Source organism: Lepus europaeus, chromosome 1 (genome assembly GCF_033115175.1).
Source record: "Lepus europaeus isolate LE1 chromosome 1, mLepTim1.pri, whole genome shotgun sequence".
Taxonomy (NCBI): domain Eukaryota; kingdom Metazoa; phylum Chordata; class Mammalia; order Lagomorpha; family Leporidae; genus Lepus; species Lepus europaeus.
In genome coordinates, this window is record NC_084827.1 from 130,086,300 (window position 1) to 130,113,718 (window position 27,419).

Below are 27,419 nucleotides of genomic sequence, written 5' to 3' on the forward strand. Positions count from 1 at the left end.
GTCAATCCATGTCTCAGGCTGCCGCCTGCAGTGCCGGCATCCCATATGGGTGATGGTTTGAGACCCGGCTGCTCCACTTCCAGTCCAGCTCTCTGCTCTGGCCTGGGAAAGCAGAAGAAGATGGCCCAAGTTCTTGGGCCCCTGCACCCCGGTGGGAGACCTGGAAGAAGCTCCTGGCTCCAAATCCGCCCAGCTCTGACCATTGCTGCTTTCTGGGGAGTGAACCAGCAGATGGAAGACCTCTCTCTCTGCCTCTCTGTGATTCTGCCTTTCAAATAAATAAGTAAATCGTTTTTTTTTGTTGTTGTTGTTGGTTTTTTTTTTTTTTTTTTTTAAGATTTATGTGTCTACTTGAAAGAGTTACACAGAGAGAGAAGGAGAGGCAGAGAGAGAGAGAGAGGTCTTCCATCTGCTGGTTTACTCTCCAGATGGCCGCAATGGTCAGAGCTGCGCTGATCCAAAGTCAGGAGCCAGGAGCTTCTTCCCGGTCTCCTACATGGGTGCAGGGGCCCAAGGACTTGGTCTCTTTGTACTTAAAAATTTGGACTCCTATTGATCTTGCCTTCAGTTTATTTTACCCTGATAAGAAATTGAGTAGTGGTTCTAATCTTTACCAGGAATTGATTAGGTTAATCTTGTGAAGAGAGATTTATTAATCACTATTAAATTTAAATGGTAATATTTAGAATTATTATACTTTGTAATCATTTACTGAGAATTCTTTGTTCATTTTTTTTTTTATAAGAATTCAGGTTATAGAAAACACTAAGCAGATCACACTCCCACACAAAAGACAAAACCAAACTTCCCTCAATCTAGCCAGCATATGTGTGTGTGTATATAATATGGATATAATATATGTACACATTTTAGTATACAATTTGTATGTATTTAATATATATTTTAATTTCATTTTATTTGAAAGCAAAGCAATAGAGAGAGACACTGGTTCATTCCCAAATGTCTGTAATAGTTAGAGTTGGGCTAGGCTAAAGCCAGGAGCCCAGAACTCAAAACCAGGAACTTGGACCTCAATTCAGGTCTCCCATATGGGTGGTGGAGACCCAAGTATTTGAGCCATCATCTACTGCTTTTCTGTGGTGCACATTAACAAGAAGCTGGATCGGAAGTAGAGGAACTAGGACTCAAACCAGGCACTTCAGTCTGCAATGTGGGTATCCCAAGTGGCATCTTAGCTGCTGTGCCAAGTTCCCACCCCCAGCATATATTTTAAAAACAGCCTATTGAGATCTGTGACATACAATACACTGTTTATTTTTGTACATAAAGCTTAAACCATATATATAGCTTGACCACTATAAATTTTTAAATGAATAAAACCCTACAATTGGTTTGTAATGTTACAGGATGAATAATAATTATAACAAATAATGGTTGTGTGTAAGAAAGTTGCAACTACATAAGGAAATTATATCCTTAGGGAATAGTTTTAAAAAATTGTTCATCACATCAAGAAAATGATTGTTCCTCATAAATCATGTTATTACTTATGCCTTATGTCATTTAAAATTTTGTTAATGGGCTGGTGTTGTAGTGTAGTGGGTAAAACTGCCACCTATGATGCTGGCATCCTCTGTGGGCACCGATTTTAGTACTAGCTGCTCCACTTCCAATCCAACTCCCCATTTATAAGCCTGGGAAAGCAGCAGAAGATGGCCAGGTCCCTGGGCCCCTGCACCCACACGGGAGACCTGGATGAAACTCCTGGGTCCTGACGTCAGCCTGTCCCAGCCATGGCTATTGTGATCATTTGGAGAGTGAATCAGCAGGTGGAAGATCTCTGTCTTCCCGTAAGTCTGCTTTTCAAATAAATAATTTAAAAAAAAAACAAACCTATTTCTTCTTTTGTATTTTAGGAGGATGTTTCTTCTGGTGGGAGCTCCCAAAGCAAACACTACGCAGCCTGGGATTGTAGAAGGAGGGCAAGTCCTCAAATGTGACTGGTCTTCCAACCGCCGGTGCCAGCCAATTGAATTTGATGCAACAGGTAAACACTGATGCAGTGGTTATTTCATGTATATCATTTGATATTTTTAAGCAATTGATTTGGTTTAAATGTAACAGTTTAATAAAGTGATGAATGTAAGCACCTGAAATCCACTGATAAAGTTCTTTAAAGACAAATGGCTTATTTTATGATTTTTTTTCTACAATTTTGTGGCATATGAAAGCATTAAAAATACATTTTGTTCCACCAGGTGTCTTCCAATTTAAACTGATAGTGTTAAGCTGTAGAGATTTGGAGAGATTCTGTTAAGGTGTGTTTGCATTTCTTCTGAGATGAGGAGGAGTTCATGGGCACAGCCACAGTGAAGCATGAATGCTATTGATCAGGTTTCTAACCATGAGTATATTCAAGTCTTGGGTTGTGCTACAAAAACCAGTTGAGGAATTTTTTTGTATTTAAGCAGATTTTGGTAACTTAAAACAAAAACAAAAAAAACACCTTTGGGGCAGACTTTGACATAGTGATTATCACACACGCGTGCTCCCTCAAGGTAACTGGTACAACTTCCGGTCCTGGCTCCTGACTCCAGCTTTCTGCTAACGAAGACACTGGCAGGCAGTGGTGACGGCCTGAGTAATTGGGCCCTGAACTTTTGTGGGAGACTTGACTGTGTTCCTGGCTTGCGTCTTTAGCCCTGGCTAAGCCCCAGCCTCTGTGGGCATTTGGTGAGTAAACCAATGGATCGTTTACTTGCTCACTCTCTGTCAAAAATAAACAAACAAGCAAGCAAATAAATAAATAAATAAATATTTTAAAAACCTCTTTGCCAAACCAATGGATGGGAGCTCTTTCTTTTTCTCTGACTTCATAATAAATAACCAAACAACCAATCTGTTAGCCAAAATTTATTGGGTAAAATAGGTGTTATGGTTCTGGTAAAAGGAGAACTTTCTCCTTAGGCACAAATCTCAACTTCAGTCAGGATTGCAGCAGTAAGGAGTGAAGCAGTAGATGGAAGATGAGAAATGACAAGAAATGATTTAAGGCCATGATAACATCAGAGAAGTGAAATGTGCAAAATCCTTTCTAAATTTTTATTAGTACTTTATAAATTTATTATTATTTATGAGGCAGAGAAACAAAGAGCCTCTGTCTGCTGGTTCATTCCCCTAAAGACTACAGTGGGTTGGGGCTGGGCGGAGGGCAGACCCAGGAGCCAGAAGTGCACTTGAGGCCGGTGCTGCGGCTCAATAGGCTAATCCTCTGCCTGCAGCGCTGGCACACTGGGTTCTAGTCCCAGTCAGGGCGCTGGATTCTGTCCCGGTTGCCCCTCTTCCAGTTCAGCTCTCTGCTGTGCCTGGGAGTGCAGTGGAGGATGGCCCAAGTGCTTGGGCCCTGCACCCCATGGGAGACCAGGAGAAGCACCTGGCTCCTGGCTTCGGATCAGCGTGGTGCGCTGGCTGCAACACGCTGGCCGCGGCAGCCATTGGAGGGTGAACCAACGGCAAAGGAAGACCTTTCTCTCTGTCTCTCTCTCTGTCCACTCTGCCTGTCAAAAAAAAAAAATAAATAAAAATAAAGAAGTACACTTGAGGTCTCCAGTGAGGGTGAGAGGAGCCCAGTTAGTTGAGCCATCTCCATGGTGCCTCAGGATCTGCATTCGTGAGAAGCCAGAGCTGGAACTTGGAAGTCTGATGTGGCATGAGGTTATCTTAACTGCAAGGCTAAATGTCCCCTCCTATATTAGCATATTTATGTACATATATATTATAAATATTTAGAGAATCCTCAAAGAAATTATGTGACATTTCTTCTAGTACAACAATGTCACAGAATTTTTAATGATTTGCTGATGTTGACAGAATGCATGAAGACAAGCCTGAACAAAATCAGTCCTTTTTTTGTTTCCTATATTTTCATTTCCTGGTAGTTCTAAATACTTTGATTCTGGAAATTAAAATATCAGTGAAACAGGAATCATATGTGGACTGTTCCATTTGACATAGTGATTATTGCCAAAATGATCATCCGTCATTAAGCCTGCTCTTAACAGGAACTAGTCACATGTTTTTGTTTTTTTCCATCTGAAACCATATTAACTCTTGTTGTCTTTTTTCCATATGTGACTAATACTTGGAAAACCCCAAAAGTTTATAAATAGGCTTAATTTTTACCACAAATGAAGAATACCTGTGATTCAAAATATTATGGGTCATGTTATTTGTCTTCTAAGAAAATATGAATATTAGAAAAATAACCATATGGTAGGTTGAACTGTTCAAATATGTTTCTGTACTAGACACCATAGTTCTCTCCCCAAATGCCCACAACAGCTAGAGCTGGGCTGGGCCAGGCTGAAGCCAAGAACCAGGAACACCATCTCCACATGGATGGCAGGAACCTCAGTCCTCAGGCCAGCATCAACTGTCTCCCAGGCACAGTAGCTTGAAGGTGGATCAGAAGTGTGGAAACACTGGGACTTGAACCAGGCACTCTGATATGGGATGTAGGCAACCCAAGTGGCTGCTTAAGCTGCTGTTCCATAACACCTGCCCCAAGTTGTTTGTTTTTAGTGAATGCCTGTTTGTCAGTTAGGGCGTAAGTTCCATTGGGACAATTTTTTATAAAAGATATATTTTTGTTTATTTGAAAGCAAAGTGACACAGAGGGAGAGACACAGGGAGAAAAAGATCGACCATCTGCTGGCTCACTCCCTAAATGGCCACAACAGATGGTGCTGGGCCAGACTGAAGCCAGGAGCTAGGAACTCCATCTGGATCTCCCCTGTGGACAGAGGCCAGGTACCTAGGCCATCTTCTGGTGCTTTCCCAGGTGCATTTGCAGGGAGCTGTATCAGAAGCAGAGCAGCTGGGACTTGAACTAGTGCTCCACTATGGGATGCTGGTGTCCCACACAGCAGCTTAACCCACTGCACCACAAGCCAGCCCAGGTTAGTATTTTGTTTTGTTTTGTTTTTAAATATTTATTTACTTATTTTGAAAGGCAGGTTATATATATAGAGAGAGACAGAGATAATCTTCCATTTGCTGGTTTACTCTCCAGATGGCCGCAATGGCTGAGGCTGGGCCAGGCTGAAGCTAGGAGCCAGTGGCTTTATCTTGATCTCCCACATGGGTACAAGGGCCCAGGCACTTGGACCATCTTTTGGCTGCTTTCTCAGGTGCATTAGCAGGGATCTGGATTAGCAGTGGAGCAGCCAGGACTTGAATCCACTGCAGGCAGAGGCTTAACCTTCTATGCCAAGGTCCTGGCCTCGTCTTTTTGTTTTTTTTTTTCTGCATTAGATTTTGTATCCAAAGGATGTTTGCTTGAGTTCAACAGGACAGTATAGATCTCAATAATATAGTCAAGAGAATATATTTTTAGAGGCAGCACCACTAGACTGTATTGACTTTTGTGGAGAAAATGCCTATAATTTACATTTTGCTTCTGAACTTTCCTTACAGCTCTGTCCCAAGGAATTCTTCCCACTTCCTAGCTCAAACACATAAACATCTCTGCACCACCAATGTCTTTCTATCTTTTCCAGCACCTCAGGGGAGATAGAGGTGGGTGGTTGGTTATCTGTGGTTTCTGGTTTTTGCTCCAGGCTCAGACTGCTTGTGCCATTCAGCAGCTGTTTATTTTGCACAGGTTGCTACCCTTATCTTTGTGGTGATGGTCCTCATCTAACCTTCACAGACATGGCTTAAGCAGATTTTAAAGGTTGAAAGGACTTTGACCTCATATTTTTAAAATTATTGATTTTCATTTTTATTTGAAATGCAGAGAAACAGAGAGGTAGAGACAGACACAGAGAGAAAGTTCTTTATTTTTTTAAAGACTTTATTTGGAAGAGTTACAGAGGGGAGAGACAGAAGAGAAATTTATCTTCCATCTGCTGGTTTGCTCCCCAGATGGCTGCAATGATCAGGGCTGAATCAGGCTGAAGCTAGAAGCCAGGAGCTTCATCTGGGTTTCCTGTGTGGGTGTCAGGGGCCCAAGTACTTGGGCCATCTAATGCTGCTCTTCCAGGCTATTAGCAGGGAGCTGGATTAGAAGTAGAACAGCCAGGACTCAAACCAGCACCCATAGGGGATGCCCACGTCACAGGTAGTGGCTTAGTTCACCACAACATACTGCTGGCCCCCAAGAGAAAATTCTTCAATCTGCTGGTTCATTCCTCGGATGCCCCAGCTGCTGCAAGTGTGCCAGGCTTAAGCCAGGAGCTCAGAACCGAGAGTCTTCTGTGAGGGTGACAGGGGCACAGGTACTGGAGCCATCATCTGCTATCTCTCAGGTTACCTATGAGTAGGACCCAGCACTTGAACCCAGGCACTCTAATGTGTGATGTGGGCGTCCCAAGAGACATTTTGGCTGCTTTGCCACTTACCTATCCCTGTCTTCATGTTTTCAATATTTGGGAAATAATTTATAAAATACTCAGGAAAATGAGCTCTGGTTATGTGATTTGGTAGATACTACCACTCTTTATCAGTGTTCATCTTTCTAAAACTGGCCTGTCCAGGTGACTTTTTATGGCCAATAAAATATAAGCAGAAGTGTGTCATTTGAGGGTGGCTGTGTTTAAGGGCTGGGGCATTATTCTGCTATTCACCAGATTCCATAGTGAGTTGTGAGGGCTTAAATGACAAAGCCTGTCAATCTGAGTACTATAGATAGGAAATCATAGCTTAGGTTCTTAGCCACAAATAATTACTATTTTTAAAAAATATTTATTTATTTATTTGAGAGAGTTGAGAGGGAGAGGGAGAGAGTGAGTGCTCCTCCATCTACTGGTTCACCTCCCAAATAACCACAACAGCCAGGGCTGGGCCAGGCTGAAGCCAGGAGCCAGGAGCTTCTTCTGGGTCTCCCATGCTGGTGCAGGGGCCAAGCCCTTGGGCCATCCTCTGCTGCTTTCTTCGGTCATAGCAGAGAGCTGGATTGGAAGTCGAGTAGCCAGGACTTGAACTGGCGCCCATATGGGATGCCAGTGACACAAGTGGAGGCCTTACCCTCTACGCCACCCTGGCCCCCGTATGGAGATATTAAAATACAACATTACTAGTATTCAGCTTTTGGAAAAGGCCATCAAAATCCTTTCCTATTCTACATGCAACCTTGATTTCCTTTAAGTTTCTTGTTCTGTTTTACTGGGGACTTGAATGAGTAAGTGACTGGATACCATTCCTCATGCTAAAAATGACCATGATTGGTAAATTGCTTTTGGATTGGAAAAAACTGAACAGAGTGAGTGCCTGCTGAGGATGCCATAGTTTTTGAGTTCCCTGCGTAGTGACTCATAACCAGCATGTGCTTTATTGGGATTCTAGAAACTGTGGCTATGGAATTGTTGCGAAAGATATTTTTCCTATGGGGCTTTGAAGCCAGGGTGGCTCCTGTGCCTACCAGATCTTGTTTCTTCCTATCTGGGCTGGCTTCTGGTGTGGCGAAGAGAACTCTGGACCCCTGTGTATGCAGGAGAGTTCATGGAAGGACTCTCAGCAAAGAAGTGTTTGGACCACTCCTGCTGTCCTATGTCCTTCTAAATGAACTGTTGCAACATGGGATCTTTGTTAGCTCCATGAACCTGAACCTTTAGCTGAGCCTTAAGAAGTTCTGGGTGATTATTGCATGAAATTTTTTACTTTGTAGGAATTCTTTGATTTAGGAAATACAGTTTCTTAATTCACTTGTAAAACTGTGATAATCCGTGGGACAAGGTAACAGTGTTAATGAAAGGACAAATTGTTTTATAAATGTCCGATGCATTTTAAGTGTTTCTAGAAGCATAACTGTGTGGCCTTGAAATGGCCTTGGAGTCATAGACTACTGAAAAATGAGTCTATGTAAAGAAGAGTTAAAAACCAAAGTAGCGTATCCAGAAGAAAACGTGATGAAGCTCGTTTCACTGGCTGTAGCATAAGCTCCTTTGTTTCTGTCTGTTCCTTCACTTCTGGCCTCTTCCTCCATCTTCAACACCTGCGGTGGCTGCCAGAGTCTTTGTCAGGCTACAGCACTGTGGCACTGACTCTTCTCTGTCCCTGCGAATTACATTGCTTCCCCCAGATAACCCAGAATACTCTCCTATTTGAAGGCCTTTGTTTTGGTCATGCCTGCAAAAGGCTTTTTGGCCATGTTAGCTCACATATTTATGTATAAAGTTCTGGAAATTAGGACTTGGATGTTTGAGGGTGGAAAGAGGAGAGGCATTATTCCGTCTGCTACAGGGCTTTTAAAATATATTTTGTTAATTGATCTTGGTTATTTTCCAGGCTAGAACTCTGCTTATGTAAGTAGGCATTGTTCCCTCTCTCTCTTTTCTGTTGGCAGCTGTTGTCATGAGGAATGCAAACTGGATTTAGAAGATACAGGCTCTGATACTTACCAGGTGTGATATTCAGCAAATGACTGAAGTCTGAGAGCCTTAGAAATGTGGGGAAGCTCATAATTATGGAGAAGGAAATAAAGATAATTATAGATGTTGTTAAATGGATATATTTTGGTTTGCATTTTAGCTTCTGATATTGTGACATTTGAGAAAAATCTTGTCCGTGCAACATGTTTTTCTTTTCTTAAGAAGTGTATGTTACTAACAGGATGCCTCAATAATGTATCTTTCCTAAATGATAAGAGTGCTGATTTGCAAACCAACTATTGCCTGGCCCTGCCAAAGTTTCTGTTTAGAAACACATACAGTCTTGGCTTCTTGCCTATTAAATGTGTTCTTTTGAAAAAGAAGCTCCTATCGTTATATACCAAATACAGTGGATGTCACCTACTGCCCACCATGTCTGTCCTAGAGGTCATAACTCAAATTACTCTCCTTCCCTTCCCAAATGGCTTGAGGCAACATTTACTGGTTGTTCCCAGATGGACTTGGCTACATGCATTGGGAAAACCCTGGTTGTGCTACTTCTCTGGTGAAGAAAAATGCTTGTGGATATTTTCTGGGTATTACTAGACTTTGTATTTAATGAGGAATACAGAACTCTGAGCGTTTTTGCCTCTTTGCCGTACAGTTTCCATCTGATTATGATTAAAACACCCAGGCAGATTCTAAACTAGGCTGCTTGAAGGTTAAGGTCCTGACTTTGGTGAATATCAGTCTTTGCACAATTGTGTCTAGATGTTTCTGTGGTTGCAACAGTTCTGTGAACTGAAAAGAAAAACACGGAAGAAGAATAACTTCCCTTTCTTTGTTAATAAATAAATTTATACTAAGAAAGATTTTCTGTTTTAATGAAAATGTTTCTCCTGATACACTCTTTTGTCCCTTGGTGCAGAAGTATACAGTTGGAGAACTGGCAAGCTCCTTGGAAATCATGTAGGCCAAATTACGAGTTAACTCACACTGATGCGGCTTAGTCAGTGCTTTAACATTTTTGTGTTTTACCTCGTCTAAATTCACATAATCCTTCAAAGTTTGCCCCCTTCCCCGCCCACTTTGATATCACTCATTCCCATTCTTTTAGATTGTTTTTCATTTTTTTTTCATGTCCTGTAAAGAGGTTTTGTTTTAAAATGTTAGATGCTTTCAGGATTACTTCCTTCTATCACCAGGAGGAAACAAACCAGCATTGATAAAACAGTGGTGTTTTCAAAAGGCCTGTTTTTGTGCGGCCTCCAAAAGAACCATCAGAATCGCTCGTGGAAGCACAGGGAGATTTTGATTCTTTGTTCAGTGCTGTAGTAAAAACTACAAGATAAATAAAATAAATCCCAATACCAGTGAAACGAGATTCCTCCTCTTTTCTTCTGGATATACTTTTCTTTTCTTTCTTTTCTTTCTCTTGTTTACTCTTACTTACTTTAGACTTATTTTTCAGCAGTCTGTGACTCCAAGCACTTTGCATTTAGAAATCTTTGTGTCTTGCCATTTCAAGTTAATACAATTATGTTTCTAGAGACATTTAAAGCCATGTTGGAAGTTTATAAAGCAAATCATCCTGTCATTAACACTGTTACCTTGTGCGTGCCAATTATTATCTGACATAGTTTTCTAAATCAAAGGACTGGTTAATCTATATTTCAGTCTTCAGGACGATCTATAATTTTGATTTTTTATTGATTTTTTTTTACTATATTATACTCTAATAATTTGATTCTATGACATGCAGCAAGATTCCCAGGAAGACCAGTGCTTTTTAAAATGCCAGGAAGAGCTCGCTCAATTGAAATATTCTTGCATTTTTGTGAACATAAAACTCCATGTATCTGAGGTGAAAATATAAACATAAAGTTAATAAAGAGGGAGTTATGGAGCTCCTAACAAATCAAGATTAACAAATACCTATCCATACTACATTTTAAAATCCTTTAAAAATATTACAATAGTAGATGTCCATTGATGAAAATCAGAGAAAATTCTGGAAGATAAAAAAGAAAATAAAAATCAACTAAATTCTATGACCCAGATGACCAAATAGTCATAAAATATATTTGTGCAGCTGTCTGTATTTGTATGTGTACCTTATATTCTGTGTATGTACTGTGTGTGTAAATATATAAAATTTTAATTTAGTCAATCTGTCTCCTATTGTGTTGGACATTTTTTAAAATGGTTTTAACAAGACTTTGAGTATACTTATCATTTTAATTACTTTTTGAATTGATTCCTAAAATTCCTAAAAAGTTCAGAAGTCACGTGAATGTGGTGGAAAGATTGATGCAACCTATCTTTTAACCAAATGTGATGCCGGCTTTTCTCATCAGACAGGTGAAACATGGATCTCGTCATCATTTATGTAGCAAGATTTCATTTGAGCAAGGTTGTGCTTATTAGCACTCCCTTTTTAAATTATCTATTCTTAGTCTATTGCTCTACTGATACTATTTATTTTTAAATAATTTTGAAGAATCTTTATTATAAACATGCCTGTTCAATGTTACAACTATCTTTCCACCTGACAAATATGACTTTTTTTTTTAAAAAAAAGATTTATTTATTTATTTGAAAGACAGAGTTATAGAGATACAGACACAGACAGGGAGAGAGAGGTCTTCCATCCATCCACTGGTTCACTCCCCAAATGACTGCAATGGCTGGAGCTGGGCTGATCTGAAGCCAGGAGCCAGGAGCTTCTTCTGGGTCTCCCATGTGTGTGCAGGGGCCCAAGGACTTAGGCCATCTTCTGCTGCTTTCCCAGGCATGTTAGCAGGGAGCAGGATCAGAAAGTGGAACTGCCAGTACTTGAACCGGCGCCTGTTTGGGATGCTGGTACTGCAGGCGGTGGCTTTACCTGCTATGCCATAGCACTGACCTCAAGTATGTCATTTTTAAAAATAGCTTTATTGAGATATAATTTACCATAACATTCACCCATTTTAAATGTACAATTCAATTAAATCTTACATTATTTATAAAGTTTCGTAGTCATAACTACAATTTCATTCCAGAATGTTTCCCTCACCTTAAAGAGAGATCTTATGCCTTTATCAGTCTCTCCATCCATATCTACATCCCTAAGCCATGACTAATCTATTGTGTTTGTCTATATATCTTCCTTTTTTTAAAAAAAAATCATTTAAATATAATATAGTTGTCCTCGTTGTAATGTGTATCAGTCCTACACTGTTTTGTTGCATAATAGAGTTTCATTAAAAAGATAAACATTAGGGGCCAGTGCTATGGCATAGTGGGTTAAGCTGCCCTGCTGCAGTCCTGACATCCCGTATGGAGATCAATTCTAGTCCCAGCTGCTCCATTTCCAGTCCAGCTCGCTGCTAATGCACCTCAGAAAACAGCAGAGGATGCCCAAGTGTGTTGGTCCCTCTACCCACAGGGGAGACCCAGATGAGCTCCTGGCTCCTGGCTTCAGTCTGGCCTGGCCCTGGTCATTGCAGCCATTTGGGGAGTGAACCAATGGATGGAAGACTTCTCTCTGTCTGCCTTTGCCTCTCCCTTTCCCTCTCTTTAACTCTACCTTTCAAATAAATAAATAAACAAATCTTTAAAAATAAAAAAGGATAACTGCAGGTGCAAATATGGGTTGTTTCCACTTTTTGGCCCTTATGAATAATGCTACTATAACATTTATGTACTAGTCTTTGTGTGGACATATTTTTTAGTTCTCTTCAATAGAGACCTAGCAGTGGAATTGTTGGGACATATGTTAACCTATGTTTAACTTTTTAAAAAAAAATTGCCAAACCATTTTCAAACGTGTACCATTTTACATTCCTCTTAACAATATATGAAGGTTTCAGTTTCCCTACTTCCATAGGGACAGTTGTTTTCTGTCTTTTCTATAATTGCCATCCTGTTGAGTAAAGAGCCATGTTTCAGTGTGTTTTTCATTTGTGTTTCCTTGATGACTAATGATATTGAGCATCTTTTCTTGTGTTTATTGGCCATTATATCTCCTTTGGAAAAAAAATATCTATTCAAGTCCTTTGGCCATTTTTAATTGTGTTATGTATAGTTTGTATTTTTATTACTGACTTGTAACAGTTTTTCCTTCAAATTATTGTATATAAAAGTTTCATACCATATATGACAGGCCAATGCTTTTTTTTTTTTTTTTTTTTTTTTAAGATTTAATTGTTTATTTGAGAGGCGGAGTTACAGACAGAAAGGGGAGAGACAGAGAGAGGTCTTCCATCCTGTGCTTCATTCCCCAAATGGCCACAATGGCCAGAGCTGGGCCAATCCAAAGCCAGGAGCAAGGAGCTTCCTCTGGGTCTCCCTCATGGATGCAGGGGCCCAAGCACTTGAACCATCTTCCACTGTTTTCCCAGGTCATTAGCAGGGAGCTGGATCAGAAGTGGAGCAGCCAGGACTTAAACTGGTGCCTGAATGGGGTGCTGATGCTACAGGTGAAGGCTTAACCAACTATACTGCAGTGCTGGCCCTGAGGCAAATATTTTCTTTGATTTTTTTTTCACTTTCTTTGTGATATTTTTGAAGCACAAAAGTTTTTAATTTTGATTAGTACATTAGCCGTTTCTCTCTCTCTCTCTCTCCTCTCTTTCTTTTAAATATTTAGTTGAAAGACTTATGGGTGAGAGGAGAGAGAGAGAGAAAGAAAAAGAGAAAGATATCTTCCATCTGCTGGTTCACTCCCCAAATGGCCACAATGGTCAAGATTGAGTCTGGCTAAAGCCAGGAGCCAGGAGCTTCTTCCAGGTCTCACATGTGGGTTCAGGGACCTAAGCACTTGGGCCATCTTTGCTACTTTTCCAGGTGTAGTAGCAGGATGGGAAGTGGAACAACCAGACTCAAACCTGTGTTCATTTAGGATACTGGCGTCATAGGCAGCAGCCTAACCTGCTTTGTGACAGTGCCAACTCCAGCCCTCTCTTTTATTGCTTGTTCTTTTCTTAAGTCATTGCCTAACTCAATTCCATGGTTTATTCCCTTCTTTTAAGGGTTTTATAGTTTTAGCTCTTAAAGTCTGTTATCTATTTTGAATTAATTTTTTGGTAAGATTTGAGGTAGAATTCCTGATTATTTTATTCACATAAAATCCAGCACTATTTGTTAGGAAGATTATTTCTTTTCCATTGAATTTCTTGGCATCTTTTTAAAAAATCAGTTAGATATAAATGTAATGGGGCCATTGATGTTAAATTTACTGCTGAAAATTGCTACTAATTATGAGTATAGCATCATTGACTGTAATACACATTCATATTTCAGAGATGTTATTGTCTGAGTATTTGTCACTCTGAGTCATTGAAATACATTATTTCACAGTAACATTAGATCACAAGTAAATGTGTAAATCTGGTAACTATCTGACTACCTCTTCATTCTTTTTCTCAGATTTCATTTATAGTAGTTGTAGCTTTCTGAAAACATCTCATATAGTTATTTATGATTTTTCACCTTGAAAATGAATGACCTTATCTTTTTTTGGATTATTCTATTTCAAAAAATTTTTTATTTTTGATTAACATATAATAACCTATGTTTTTTATGAGGTACAGTGCAATATTTAAACACATATACACAGTGTAAATTGATCAAGCCAGGCAACCAGCCTTTCCATTTACTTATCTTCTTTTTGTGTTTGGTGCCTACTAGCTCTCTTCTAGTTCTTTTTATGGTGTATAATACATTATTGTAAGCTATGGCCCCACTGTGCTACAGAGGTCAAGAACTTGTTACTGCTGTCTGACTGTGTTTTGGTACCTGTTCCCCAGCTTCTATCCCCATTCCTCCACCTTTCCCATCCTTCAATTAAATCACTGTTCTGAATTCAGATCAACCGTTTTTTCTTTTGGCTTTCACATGTGAGAGAGAACATGCTGTCTGTGTCTTTCTGTGCTTGGCTTGTTTCACCTAACATATTGGTCTCCAGTGCCATCCATCTTCCTGCAGGTGTCCAGATTTCATTCTTTATTCTTTTTTTTTTTTTTTTTTTTTTTTGACAGGCAGAGTGGACAGTGAGAGAGAGAGAAAGGTCTTCCTTTTTGCTGTTGGTTCACCCTCCAATGGCTGCTGCGGTAGGCACGCTGCGGCCGGCGCACCGCGCTGATCCGATGGCAGGAGCTAGGTGCTTTTCCTGGTCTCCCATGGGGTGCAGGGCCCAAGGACTTGGGCCATCCTCCACTGCACTCCCTGGCCACAGCAGAGAGCTGGCCTGGAAGAGGGGCAACTGGGACAGGATCGGTGCCCCGACCGGGACTAGAACCCGGTGTGCCGGCGCCACAAGGCGGAGGATTAGCCTGTTGAGCCGCGGCGCCGGCAGATTTCATTCTTTATTCTATGGTGTATATATACCACATTTTTAAAGTTCATTCATCCATTCAGGAATACCAAGATTGATTCCATATCCTGGCTATTGTTGCAATGAACATGGGAGTTTAATATATTGATTTCATTTCCATCAGATCTATACTAGAAATGGTTTAACTGGGACATATGGTGGAAATCTATTTTTACCTTTTTAAGGAACCTTCATATTGTTCTCCATAATGGTTATGCTACTTCCCATTCTTACAAACAGTATGTAAATATTTCCTTTTGTTCATATTTTTGCCAGCAGTTGCAATTTTTTTTTTTGTCTTTTTGATAGTAACAACTGGAGTGAGTGAGATAATACCTTATTGTGCTTTTGGTCTGAGATAATACCTCATTTTGCTTTTGGTCTGTATTTCCCTGAGGGCTAATAATATTCTGCAGTTTTTTCATGTATTTGTTGGCTATTTTTATTTATTTTGAGAACTGTCTATTCAGATCATTTGCCCATTTCTTATATGTTGTTTGTTTTTGAGTTCTGAATATATTCTGAATATTAATCCTTTGTCAGAAGAATAATTTGCAAATATTTCCATGAATATTATACAGAAGTTTCTTAGTTTGATATAATTCCATTAAATTCTTAGGGAAGCACAACCGCTGGATAGCTAAAACAGTGTTGAATAGAAAGGACAAAGTTGGAAACATCACAATACTTGATTTCAGGACATTCTGCAGAGCTATTGTAACCAAAACAGCATGGTACCCATGTGAAAACAGACATGTAGACTAATACAACAGATTAAAAATCCCAGAGTGAATCCAGGTATCTATAGCCAACTGATATTTGACAAAGGTGCCAAAAACATCCTCCAAAGAAAGGACAGTCTCTTCAATAAATGGTGCTGGAAAAACTGGATGTACACATGCAGAAGATCAAAACTTGCCCCTACTCTCACTCTGTACAAAGATAACTCAAATGAACCAAAAATGTAAATGTGAGAACTGAAACTATGAATCTACCAGAAGAAATGATGGGAGAGGAGCCAGCGCTGTGGCACAGTGGGTTGATGCCCTGGGCTGAAGCACCGGCATCCCATATGGGCACTGGTTCAAGTCCCGGCTGCTCCACTTTCTATCCAGCTCACTGCTACGGCCTAGGAAAGCAGTACAGGATGGCCCAAGTCCTTGGGCCCCTGCACACACGTGGGAGACCAGGAACAAGCTCCTGGCTCCTGGCTTCGGATCAGCGCAGCTCCAGCCGTTGCGGCCATCTGGGGAGTGAGCCATAGGATGGAAGACCTCTCTTTCTCTCTCTCTGCCTCTCTTCTCTCTGTGTAAATCTGACTTTCAAATAAATAAATAAATCTTGGAAAAAAAAGAAACTATGGGAGGAACACTTTAAGACATTGTCACAGGCAATGATTTTATGAATATGGTAACAAAAGCAAATTTGTCTTATTTACTGCTGTATTTCTAGATATAGACGTAGAAAATATCCATAATTTATCTATTTAATAGATGATCAGCAGAGTCCTTTGACTTATCAATTTTTACATAAATGAAGTTCTATTGGGAAGTTTTTCTTTCAAGCAAATTTGTTAGGGCAGCAGTGATGCTTAAGATAAAACACTGCAAATTGTCAATTTTATGCAAGTGTGAATGTGAGGTGGCATTGTTTTAATAGCTTTTTTTTTTTTTAAACCAAAAATAAAATTCTCTAAAGGCCTAAATCATTTCATTATTCTTAGAAGTCATAGTAATGAATGGGAGCCAAATGACTACAACCACATTTACAAATGAAAGTTATTGTAATGCTTTTGCATTGTTCTTCACTTTGGCCTTTCCAAACAAAGTGATGTAGAGAGGGGCCATTTGTGGTACAGCAGGGTAAACTGCTGCTTGCCATGCCAGCATCCAATATCAGAGCACCAGTTGGAGTCCTGCTGCTCCACTTCTGATTCAGCTTCCTACTAATGTCCCTGGAAAGGCAGTGGAAGATGGCGCAAGTGCTTGGGTCCCTGCCGCCCATGTAGGATGGAGTTCCTGGCTCCTAGCTTTGGCCTGGTGCAGCTCTGGCTGTGGCAACCACTTGAGGAGTGAACCAACGAATGAAAGATCTCTTTGTTGCTCCTTCTCTCTCTTACTCTGCCTTTTAAATAAGTAAATAAATATTTTATAAAAAGGTGGCATAATCTTATTTTTCTGAAGTATATTCTTTAGGCATGAAAACAAGAAACAAAAAATTTAGCTTTAGGGTGGCAAAATAACTGTGTCTTAATTTTCCAGTGTGTTGAATGCTGAGAGCTTGACTGTTTTTTTTTGAAATACTGAGGAAATGAGAAAAGTGACCCGCAAATGAGAGCAGAGTATAAAGTTACAAATCAGGGCTGGCACTGTAGCGTAGTAGGTTAAGTTACCACCTGAGAAGATGGAATCACATTTGGTCACTGATACCAGTCCTAGCTGCTCCACTTCCCATCCAGCTCCCTGCTAATGCACCTGGGAAAGCAGCAGAAGGTGATCCAAAGTGTTTGGGCCCTTGGACCCACATGGGAGACCAAAATGAAGCTACTGGCTTTGGCCTGGTGCAGCCCTGGCTGTTGTGGCCATTTGGGGAATGAACCAGCCGATTGAAGATTTTCTCTTTGTCTCTGCAACTTTCAAATAAATAAAAATAAACTTTAAAAAAAAAAGTTATGACAATCTGCCATTTACTTCTGCCCTTAAGTGTTTAATTATGGGAGACTGATAAAAATGCTTATTACAGATTTAAAACCTGGCAAACAGACATTAAATTTTCAGGTTTCAAGTGACTGGCTTACTAATCACCTTGAAGTTTTCTGGCAGTATTTTCCTCTCTATTTTTGAAAGTGATAGTTCAGAGTCTTATCTTAGTATATATCACACAGGACAATTTCTTCTCATTTGTAACATTGTGTGAGATACTGCTTTTCCCCTTTCCTTTAGCCGGGTGATCAGAGCTGCTTTTCCTGTGTGTTTTATGACAGACAGAAATCTGTGTTCTTGGCTGTTGCCTGGGGAAGCGTGGCTTTCAGCGCTGGAATATCTCCAGTTTTCTGTGTCCTGTTTCCTTTTCAAGGGCAGAAGCATAGTCCTTGCTGTTTGGCGAATTCCAGCATCACCCGAAATGGTGACCTCAGGGCTGTGACTCAAAACATTTGCTTCATTCATGTGCCCCAGAATAGCTGCCAGTTTCATCCAGGTCGTGAATGGACTTCTGGTCAGTTTGTTCAGAGAGCAGACTTTCCTTTTCCTCTCCACACCCACTCTGCGTGTACTTCCTCTAAGTGAAACTTCTGAATGATATTGAATTGCGTGTCTGGGAAAAATTCTGATTTGTAAAGGAAAACTTCCTCCTGAGCGAGCAGGTTATAAAGATGCTGATTTAAGATTGTGACTCTCCCAAACCTGTATATATGAAATACATGAAACCTGTATAACATAAAAAATTTCAAAAAATAAACAAAAAAGCATGAAAAAAAAGATTGTGACTGTGGTGAAGCTAGAAGCATTAGGAGCAGTGGGTGGTAGCTTTTTAAGATTACTGACCAAGTTTTGATGCCCATGCATCCAATACATTCTATCTAATCCTAACTGTGAGTAGTAATGTAGAAAAAAAATGAGTCATAGTACTTTCAGACATGGCTATTGTTTTCAAGCAAATCTTAAGTTTTAGTAAGACTCCAAATATACTTTTCAAATTAAATTTTTCTTTTATTTAAAAAAATATTTATTCATTTAAGCATTTATTTGGAAGGTAAAACGAGAGAGAGTGAGCAAGCCCAAATGGCCACAGTGGCTGAGGTGGCCAGGCAAAAGCAAGGAGTCACTAACTCCGTCTTGGTCTCCCATGTAGGGGTTCAAGTACGTGGGCCATCATCTGCTGCTTTCCCAGGTGCATTAGAGCTCTGATATGGAATGCTGGCATCACAAGTGTCAGGTCACTGGGCCACAATGCTGACCCCTTTAAAAACAATTTTTAATGGACACATAAGACCTGTACATATTTATGGAATACCATGTCATTTTGATGCATGTATGTATTATGTAATTTCCAGTCAGGGTAACCATACCTATCTCCTAAGGCATTTAATTTTTTTTTACAGTAAACACATTTGAATTCCTTTTTTTCTAGTTTTATTTTTAGAGAAATATACAATGCATTATCATTCATACAGTTACCTTACTGTGTAGTAAAGCATTGGAACTTCTTTCTCTAACTGTAACTTAGTAGCCATTTTCTACTCCACTTTCCTTTCTTTCTGTGGCCCCTGGGGCAACCACCATTACATTTTTAATGTCTATGACTTCGACTTTTATATTCCACATGAGTGAGATCATGTAGTTCTATGTTCTTTCTGTGTGTGGCTCATTTCACTTAACATTATGACCTCCAGGGGCATCCGTGTTGTTACAGGTGAGAAGATTTCTTCCATTTTTGGTGGAATAGTATTGCATTCTATATATGAACCACATTCTTCATTTATCAGTGGATAGGCATTTCGATTGTCCCATTTCTTGACTGTTGTGAACAGTGCTTCTGCAAACACAGGGTCCCAGATGTCTCTTTGACAGACTGATTTCATTTCCCTTGGATATATACCTAGTGTTGGCATTACTAGATTGCAGGGTAGTTTTCCTCTTCAGTTTTTGAGGAACTTGAATACTGTTTTCCACAGATGCCTGTACTAACTTACATTCCACCAACAATGTGTAAAGGTTGTCTTTTCTCCTCATCCTCATCAACACTTTTTGTTTTAAAGATTCTTTTTTAAAGATTTATTTTTATTTGAAAGACAGAGTTACATAGAGAGGTAGAGACAGAGAAGTCTTCCATCCACTGGTTCACTCCCCAATTGGCTGCAACGGCCGGAGCTGCGCCTATCCAAAGCCAGGAGCCAGGAGCCTCCTCCGGGTCTCCCACATGAGTGCAGAGGCCCAAGGACCTCTTCTGAAGAGGCCAAGGGCCGTCTTCTGCTTTCCCAGGCCATAGCAGAGAGCTGGATCGGAAGAGGAGCAGCTAGGATTAGAACTGGTGCCCATATGGGATGCCAGCGCCGGCAGACGGAGGATTAACCTACTGTACCATGGCGTCGGCCCCTCATCAACACTTTTTATCTTTTGTGATTTTGGTAAAAGTCAGTCTAACTGGACTGAGGTGATATCTCATTGTAGTTTTTATTTGTACTTTCCTGATGACTAGTGTTGTTGAACATTTTTTTCTTGTACTTGTTGATCACTTGTATGTATTCCTTTGAGAAATGTCTCTTTAGATATCTAAAGCACGTTTTTAAATTTTGTTATTTGGCTTTTTTAAAAAAAGAATTATTTATTTATTTGAAAGCTGGAGATGGAGAGACAGAGAGAGAGAGAGAGAGAGAGGCCAGTCTCCCATCCATTGGTTCACTTCCCAAGTGGCTTTAACTGCCAGGGCAGAGCTAGGCCAAAATCAGGAGCCAGGAGCTTCTTCCAAGTTTCCCACATGGGTGCAGGGACCCAAATACCTGGACCCTTTTCTGCTACTTTTCCCAAGCCATTTGCAGGGAGCTGGATCAGAAGAGACATGAACTGGCACCTATATGGGGTGCCGATTTTGTAGGCAGGGATTTTACCCACTATGGTAAAATGCCATCCCCAGTTATCTGAGTTTTTATATTGAGTTTCCTATATTCTAGTTTTGTCAGTTGTGTAAGTTGCAGATACGTTCTCCTATTCTGTTGGTTGTCTCTTCACTCTGTTGATTGTTTCCTTTCTGCGAAGCTCTTTAGTTTGCTAACATCCCATTTGTTTATTTATTCTTTGTTTCCTTTGCTTTTGAGGTATAATCCAAAAAAATATTGCCCATTCCAATGCCTGAAGCATTTCCTCTATTTTTTTTTTCCTGGCAATTTCACAGTTTCATGATGTTAACATTTAGGACTTTGGTCCAGCTGGAGTCGCATTTTTACATGATGATAGATAAAGGTTCCAGTTTCAGTCTTCTGCATATGGATATCTAATTTTTCTAACATGTTTATTGAAAAAGACTGTCCTTTGCTCTAATGTGCATTCTTTTTAGCACCATTTTCAAATTTTTCAATTTTACTATTTCTTCAAAAAGAGCCACAACTTCTGATGCTTTTTCACATTTTTGCTCTCATTTTCATTAAATGCTGTTGGTAAATGGCTTTACATATGGAGAGAACTGTGGGTTGTTGTGCTCTGCAGTACTTAGTGATGAACATGAAAGCACAAAGATCTATAATAGTTGCACTTGTTTCCCATGATACTTTCTAGCTTAACCGAAGCATGATGTTCACAAGACAGACATCCATCATTCTTGTGGCAAGGTTTCATTTTAATACTTTTAAACATAGGAAACAGAACGTGATAGCTGTGAGAAGCGTTTGCTACTTGCTGACTCACTGCAGCATCTTGTGTCACCATATATAAATTTAGAGAAAATGATGTTTGCTGAGAAAAATACTTACGGAAACACTTTTTTTTTTTTTCGGAAACACTTTTTTAAAATTATAGGAAGATAATTGAATAACATTTTACAAAGAGAACCTCCTCTTCATTTTTAAGGCATATAATAATTGAAGAAAAATTGCTTAGCAAAGCTGGCAACTCAAAAATCCCATGATAGACATTCTTAGAATGACGTGAAGGTCCCTGACAACTCTGCAGACTTTTCTCTCTAGTCAATGAACAGTTTCCTAAAGAGTCCAGGCTTATCATCGATGCTTTCATTTATTTGTGCATTTCTTTGGCCAAAAAATATGTCACTGCTTGTATTGTGTCGCCATTTTCCCATGATTCTTGATATATTCCTCTGCCATTCCACCATCACAATGACTTGTTTTTAAAAGTGTCTCTTGTGTTAGACAAGTATTTCCTAAAGGGACAGATTGAACTTCATCATGCATTAGGGTTCTGAATAGATACCTACAATTGGATTTTCAGGTAGCATTGAATCCAGAATGAAAGAAATAAAGTTTTCCAGCCCACAGGGCTTTGGGTACAAAGGCTGCTGGTGGGAGTGAGCAGGACTTGTTTCAGAGACTGGGGACTGACAATAAGGAACTCTTAGGTATAAAAAGAAGTATATTGTGGAACCTTGATAGAAAGTTACCCATTATAATAAAATTCTGTATTACATACCATATTCTAGAGGATTTATGAGTTTAGCAATGAGGTTGTGTTTCAGACCCAAACAAAACAGTATGCCAAGATTCTTGTATATGTTGAAGAAAGAAGTAGATACAACTTTGAGGGGATATATGTCTTTTTTTTTTTTTTAATGATTTATTTATTTGTTTGAAAGAGTTACAGAGAGGCAGAGGCAGAGAGCGAGCGAGAGAGAAAATCTTCTATCCACTGGTTCATTACCAAAATGGCTGCAGCGGCCAGAGCTGGGCCGATCTGAAGCTAGGAGCCGGGAGCTTCCTATGAGTCTCCCGCACAGGTGCAGGGGCCCAAGCACTTGGGCTGTTCTCCACTGCTTTCCCAGCCACATTAGCAGGGAGCTAGATCAAACGAGGAGCAGCTGGGACTAGGACCAGCACCTGTATGGAATGCCATTACTGCAGGTGGTAGCTTTACCCTCTATGCCACAGCTCTGGCCCCCATATAGATCTCTTAAAATAAAAATATTCCTAAACTTGAAGCTAAAGAGAATTGACTCAATAAATCATTAAATGGCTGTAAAATGGCATACTGTGTCACAAGAAAATTATATTATAGATCTGTTTTTATTGATATTTTGTTTAGGGTAAAAAAGCTACAAAGATTTATATATATTAATTTAGTGTTGTAAATATTGGCAACAAATATATGTATTTACATATAAAAGGATATGCACATATATATGAAGCCAGTCCTTAGCAAAATGTTAGCAGAAGTCATTTTATTTATGTTGTGGTATGGTATTTAGAGCATCTTTATTTTATAATGAGTAAGACTTTTATAATCAGAGTCAGCATATTGAAGAGTTTAAATAAAACATTTTAAGGTATCTTGCTGACATTGTAGTACAAATGTACTTGTTGACTACTGTACTTGTAAAATTTTCAAACCTATAGAAAACTTGAAACAATAATGCAGTGGATGGGAATATACACTTCACCTAGCTTCACTCATTGTCATAGACATGGAAGTACTTTTCCTTCTAAATGCAAGGGTATTTCAGAAAATTTGTGATGAAATTAAAAGAAGTTTTTTGGTACAAAAATCTTTGAAATCCATGCATAGTTTATCATAATATGTATTTTCTATGAACTTTTGAAGAGCTGTTTAACTTGAGCACATATCCCCTAAAAGCTATCACATTCCCTTATTGTCATCATCACACATTAGAAATATGTCATTATTACAATACCATTATCTGCTCTACAGTTAATATTTGCATATCCACAGTTATTCTAATAAAGTCTTTTGTACCTTTAAAAATTGTTTAAGAAAGCTCAATCAAGAATCATGTCTCAGATTTGTTTGCTATGAATCATTCTCTCTCTTTTTTTTTTTTTTCCCCACAGAAACCTTTTATTTAATGAATACAAACTTCATGCATTCCTTAAATACAACTTTAGGAACATGGTGATTCTTCCCACCATACCCAACCTCCTACCCATACTTCTACCCCTTTTCCTCCTCCCTCTACTATTCCCATTCTTATTTTTCACTATGATCTATTTTCAGTTAACTTTATACACATATGATTATGTTAAGAGTTCAATAAATAGTATGAAAAAAAAACTGTTCCTCAACAGTCCAGACAAGAGCTATTCAAAGTCACTGCATCTCAAAGTGTCAATTTCCCTTCAATAGATTACCTTTTTTTTTTGACAGGCAGAGTGGATAGTGTGTGAGAGAGAGCAGAGAGAAAGGTCTTCCTTTTTGCCGTTGGTTCATCCTCCAGTGGCCGCTGCGGCCGGCTCATCGTGCTGATCTGAAGCCAGGAGCCAGGTGCCTCTCCTGGTCTCCCATGCGGATGCAGGGCCCAAGCACTTGGGCCATCCTCCACTGCCTTCCCAGGCCATATCAGAGAGCTGGCCTGGAAGAGGGGCAACTGGGATAGAATCTGGCGCCCCAACCGAGACTAGAACCTGGTGTGCCGGTGCCAGTAGGCGGAGGATTAGCCTGTTAAGCCACGGCGCCGGGCCAATAGATTACCTTTTAGGTGCTCTATTAGTTTTCACAGATCAGGGAGAACATATGGTATTTGTCCTTTTGGGACTGGCTTATTTCACTAAGTATGATGTTTTTCAGTTTGTTTGCTATGACTCATTCTCTTTTAATCTAGAACAATCTGCAGCCTTTTTTTTTTTTTCTTTTTTGCTTTGATACTAGTATTTTTGAGGAGTTTCTCCAGGTGTCTTGTAGGCAGGAACACTTGTGTTGGCAAGGGTATAGCTATGTTGGGTCTGTACCACTGTATCATTTTGTATTAGTTATTGGGAGTTTTAAAATGAGAAAATATACATAACTTTTTTTAAAAAAGATTTTATTTATTTATTTGAGAGGTAGAGTTACAGACAGTGAGAGGGAGAGACAGAGAGAAAAGTCTCCCATCCGCTGGTTCACTCCCCAAATGGCCGCAGCCAGGAGCCAGGAGCTTCTTCCGGGTCTTCCACATGGTTGCAGGGTCCCAAGATCTTGGGCCATCTTCTACTGCTTTCCCAGGCCATAGCAGAGAGCTGGATGGGAAGAGGAGCAGCCAGGACCAGAACCAGTGCCATATGAGATGCCAGTGCTACAGGGGGAGGATTAGCCCACTGTACCACAGTGCTGGCCTCTATCCAGAACTTTAATTTGAATGTCTCTGATGTGGCACTGTATTCAACCATGATATTCTCTAATATAGAAAAGCTTTGCTTCTGCTTGGATGTCTTTAGGTTTGCATTTTGCTGAGAAGGCTGTGCTTTAAATGAAAGTAGAGACAGGAGATACAAGTTGGAAGAATGCTACATTTAAAAAATTTTCTATTTTATTTGAAGGGGGGGGGCGAGGAGGAGAGGGAGTGGGAGAGAGGGAGAGAGAGATCTTCTACCGAGTGTTTCATTCCCCAAATTTCTGCAACAATCAGGGCTGGACAAGGCTGAAGCAAGGAGAGCAGAACTCAGTCCAGGTCTTCTATGTGGTTGCAGGGACCCAAACACGTGAGGCATCATCTGCCATCTCCCAGGATGCATTTTTAGGAAGCTAGGTCAGAAGCAGGGTGACTTGGACTCATGGGATACAGACATCCCATATGGTGGCTTAACCCACTGAACTTCAGTTCCCTTTTTAAACTGATGAAGATGATCTGAGTTTGTCTTGATGCTTATAGCCTCCAGGGATGGTGAGTTGAGACAAATCTTTCCAAGCAGCAGCTGTTTCTTTTCATAGTCATCCTGTATTTCTCCTACATCAGTAGTGTTAGGGAGAAAATATCTTATTTTGCTTCACAGAAGAGAATAGAAGAGAAAAGCCAGTAACTGAGTGAGAGAAACAGTGGAGTAAAAAAAAAAAAAAAAAAAAAAAAATCCCAAGTAACTTAGAGCTATAAATTTTGTGCTTAAAATCCTTGCACAGCTATCAGCTGAATCCAATTCTTGTAAGGGCTAAACGTTTTTATAGTTGTAGGTCAGGCCCTTTTCGAAATTACATTATGTTTTTGGAATATGTATTAAGACATGCAAGAATGTATTTCAGTAATGGCATGATTTTACCATCCGTTAAGAGATAATGTCTTCTTCCTGGTGCTGTCCAGTGTGGGTCATTTGTATCTGGTGGCTTAGAGCTTTGGGCTGAGGATACTTCCATGTAGGAGCTCCACTGTTCTCATGGCCTCATTGATGGGAGAAGGAAGCAGAGACCTCATATCCATCTTTTTATAAAAACATTCATTTATTTATATTTTTTGAAAGGTAGAAGACAGACATCAATCTTCCATTCACTGGTTCACTTCCCACTTGCCCAAAACAGCTAGGGCTGGACCAGGCTGAAACTAGGATCCCAGAGCCCACATGTGTAGGTGGCAGGAACCAAAGCATTCAAGCCATCATCTTTTGTCTCCCAGGATGCACATTAGGAGGAGGCTGGATCAGAAGCAGAGTGACAGGACTCAAACCTAGCACTCTGATATGGGATAGTGGCATCCCAAGCAGCAGTTTAAGCTGCTACACTAAATTCCCTGTCTCTGATTTGCACTGTTAACTGTACTTGAACTGGAAATGAAGCATGCTCCTTCTGTTCTTACCTTTATGAGGAAGAATTAGTTACATTGTTTTAACAGAACTGTGAGAGTATAGGAAATGTAAGACAGCACAGGTACTCTTTGGTGACCAGTGGAACAACATAGTGAACACAGGCTTCAGAAGCAAGCTGGCCACCGTGGGAAGCCTTGATTTTATATAAAGGGCATGCACTAGCTATTCTAGTTCCATATTTTCTTCTTCCTTCCCTCTATAAAATTATGCCTTTGTGATCACTGACAAGGAACAGAGGTGTACACTGTACAATGGGTACATGTATAAACATGTCACATGCTACATAATATGTACAATTTTAATATATCAGTTAAAAATTAAAATAAGTAAATAGATTTTATGAGCTAAACATGGGGTCAGTATTTGGTGCAGCAGTTAAGATGCTATTTTGGATACCTGCATCTTATATCAGAGTCCTTAGGTTCAAGTCCTGGCTCTGCTTGTGATTCCAGCTTCTTATTAATGTGTAGCCTGGGAGACAGCAGGTGATGGCTCCAGTGCTTGGGTCCCTGCCACCTAAAGGGAGTTCTGGATGGAGTTCCAGGCTTCTGGCTTCAGCCTCGTCTATTTCTGGCTGATTGGGCATTTGAGGAATGAAACGGAAGATGGCAGATCTCTCTCTGGCAGTGTCTGTCTCACTGTCTCTCTGCCTTTCAGATAGAATAAATAACTAAATCAAGTTTAGAAAGTTAAGCAGAAAAGAATACTAGCTGTTTTAAACTCCAGTTAGAAGCCTTTGGAGGTGGACACATAAAACTTTTTTTTGTTTTTGCAAAACAATGAGATAATTAAAAGAGTAAAACAATGTACAACATTTCACCCTCCACCTTGCCTGTAAGAAATTGGTATTGAAAATTTCATTATTTATAACTCTTCAGTTGGCTTTCAGTCTTGAAGTGTAGAATTGAATAACCATAAGCACTATCTTGGATAGGTAAAGATTTAGGGAAACAATTTTTTAAATGATTTTGGATTTGTAATGACTTTTAAAAATTTTTCATTTATTTATTTTCATTTTTATTTGAAACGTAGGGAAGAGAAGGTGAACAAGTAGACAATAGCCAGAGCAAGAGAGAGAAAGTAAAATCTCTTTGATCTGCTGATTCATTCCCTAAATATTTTCAAAAGCCAGGACTGGACCAATCTGAAAGCAGGAGCCAGGAACTCAATCCAGGTCTCTTAAGTGAATGGTAGAGACCCAGGGACTTGAGCCATCCTCTGCTTCCTCCAAGGATGTACATTAACAGGGAGCCAGAAACAGAAATGGAGCTGGGACTTCCACCCAGGACCTCTAATATGGGATGTGGGCATTCTGAGCAATACCTTTCCCCAATGAAATGATTGAAAACTTTTGGTGGCATTTACATGTTGGCTAACATTTGTAAAATCAATATTTATCTGCTGTATTGTCCAACATAGTTATTAAAATACATGTTTATAAAAAATTATTTTAAATAGATTTTAAGATTAACAACTAGACTTTAAAAAATAGGATTTCCTTTCTAAA

At 39.7% G+C, this 27,419-nt stretch overlaps 1 protein-coding gene across 1 annotated transcript in view; it reads left to right on the forward strand.

Annotated features, from left to right (window-relative positions):
* The window catches only part of ITGAV (integrin subunit alpha V), a 99,427-nt gene that overhangs the window by 10,020 nt on the left and 61,988 nt on the right, over positions 1–27,419 (forward strand). The window contains exon 2 of the mRNA XM_062188868.1: positions 1,878–2,008. Coding sequence (XP_062044852.1) covers positions 1,878–2,008 — 131 coding nt within the window. The remainder of the gene's footprint in view (positions 1–1,877; positions 2,009–27,419) is intronic.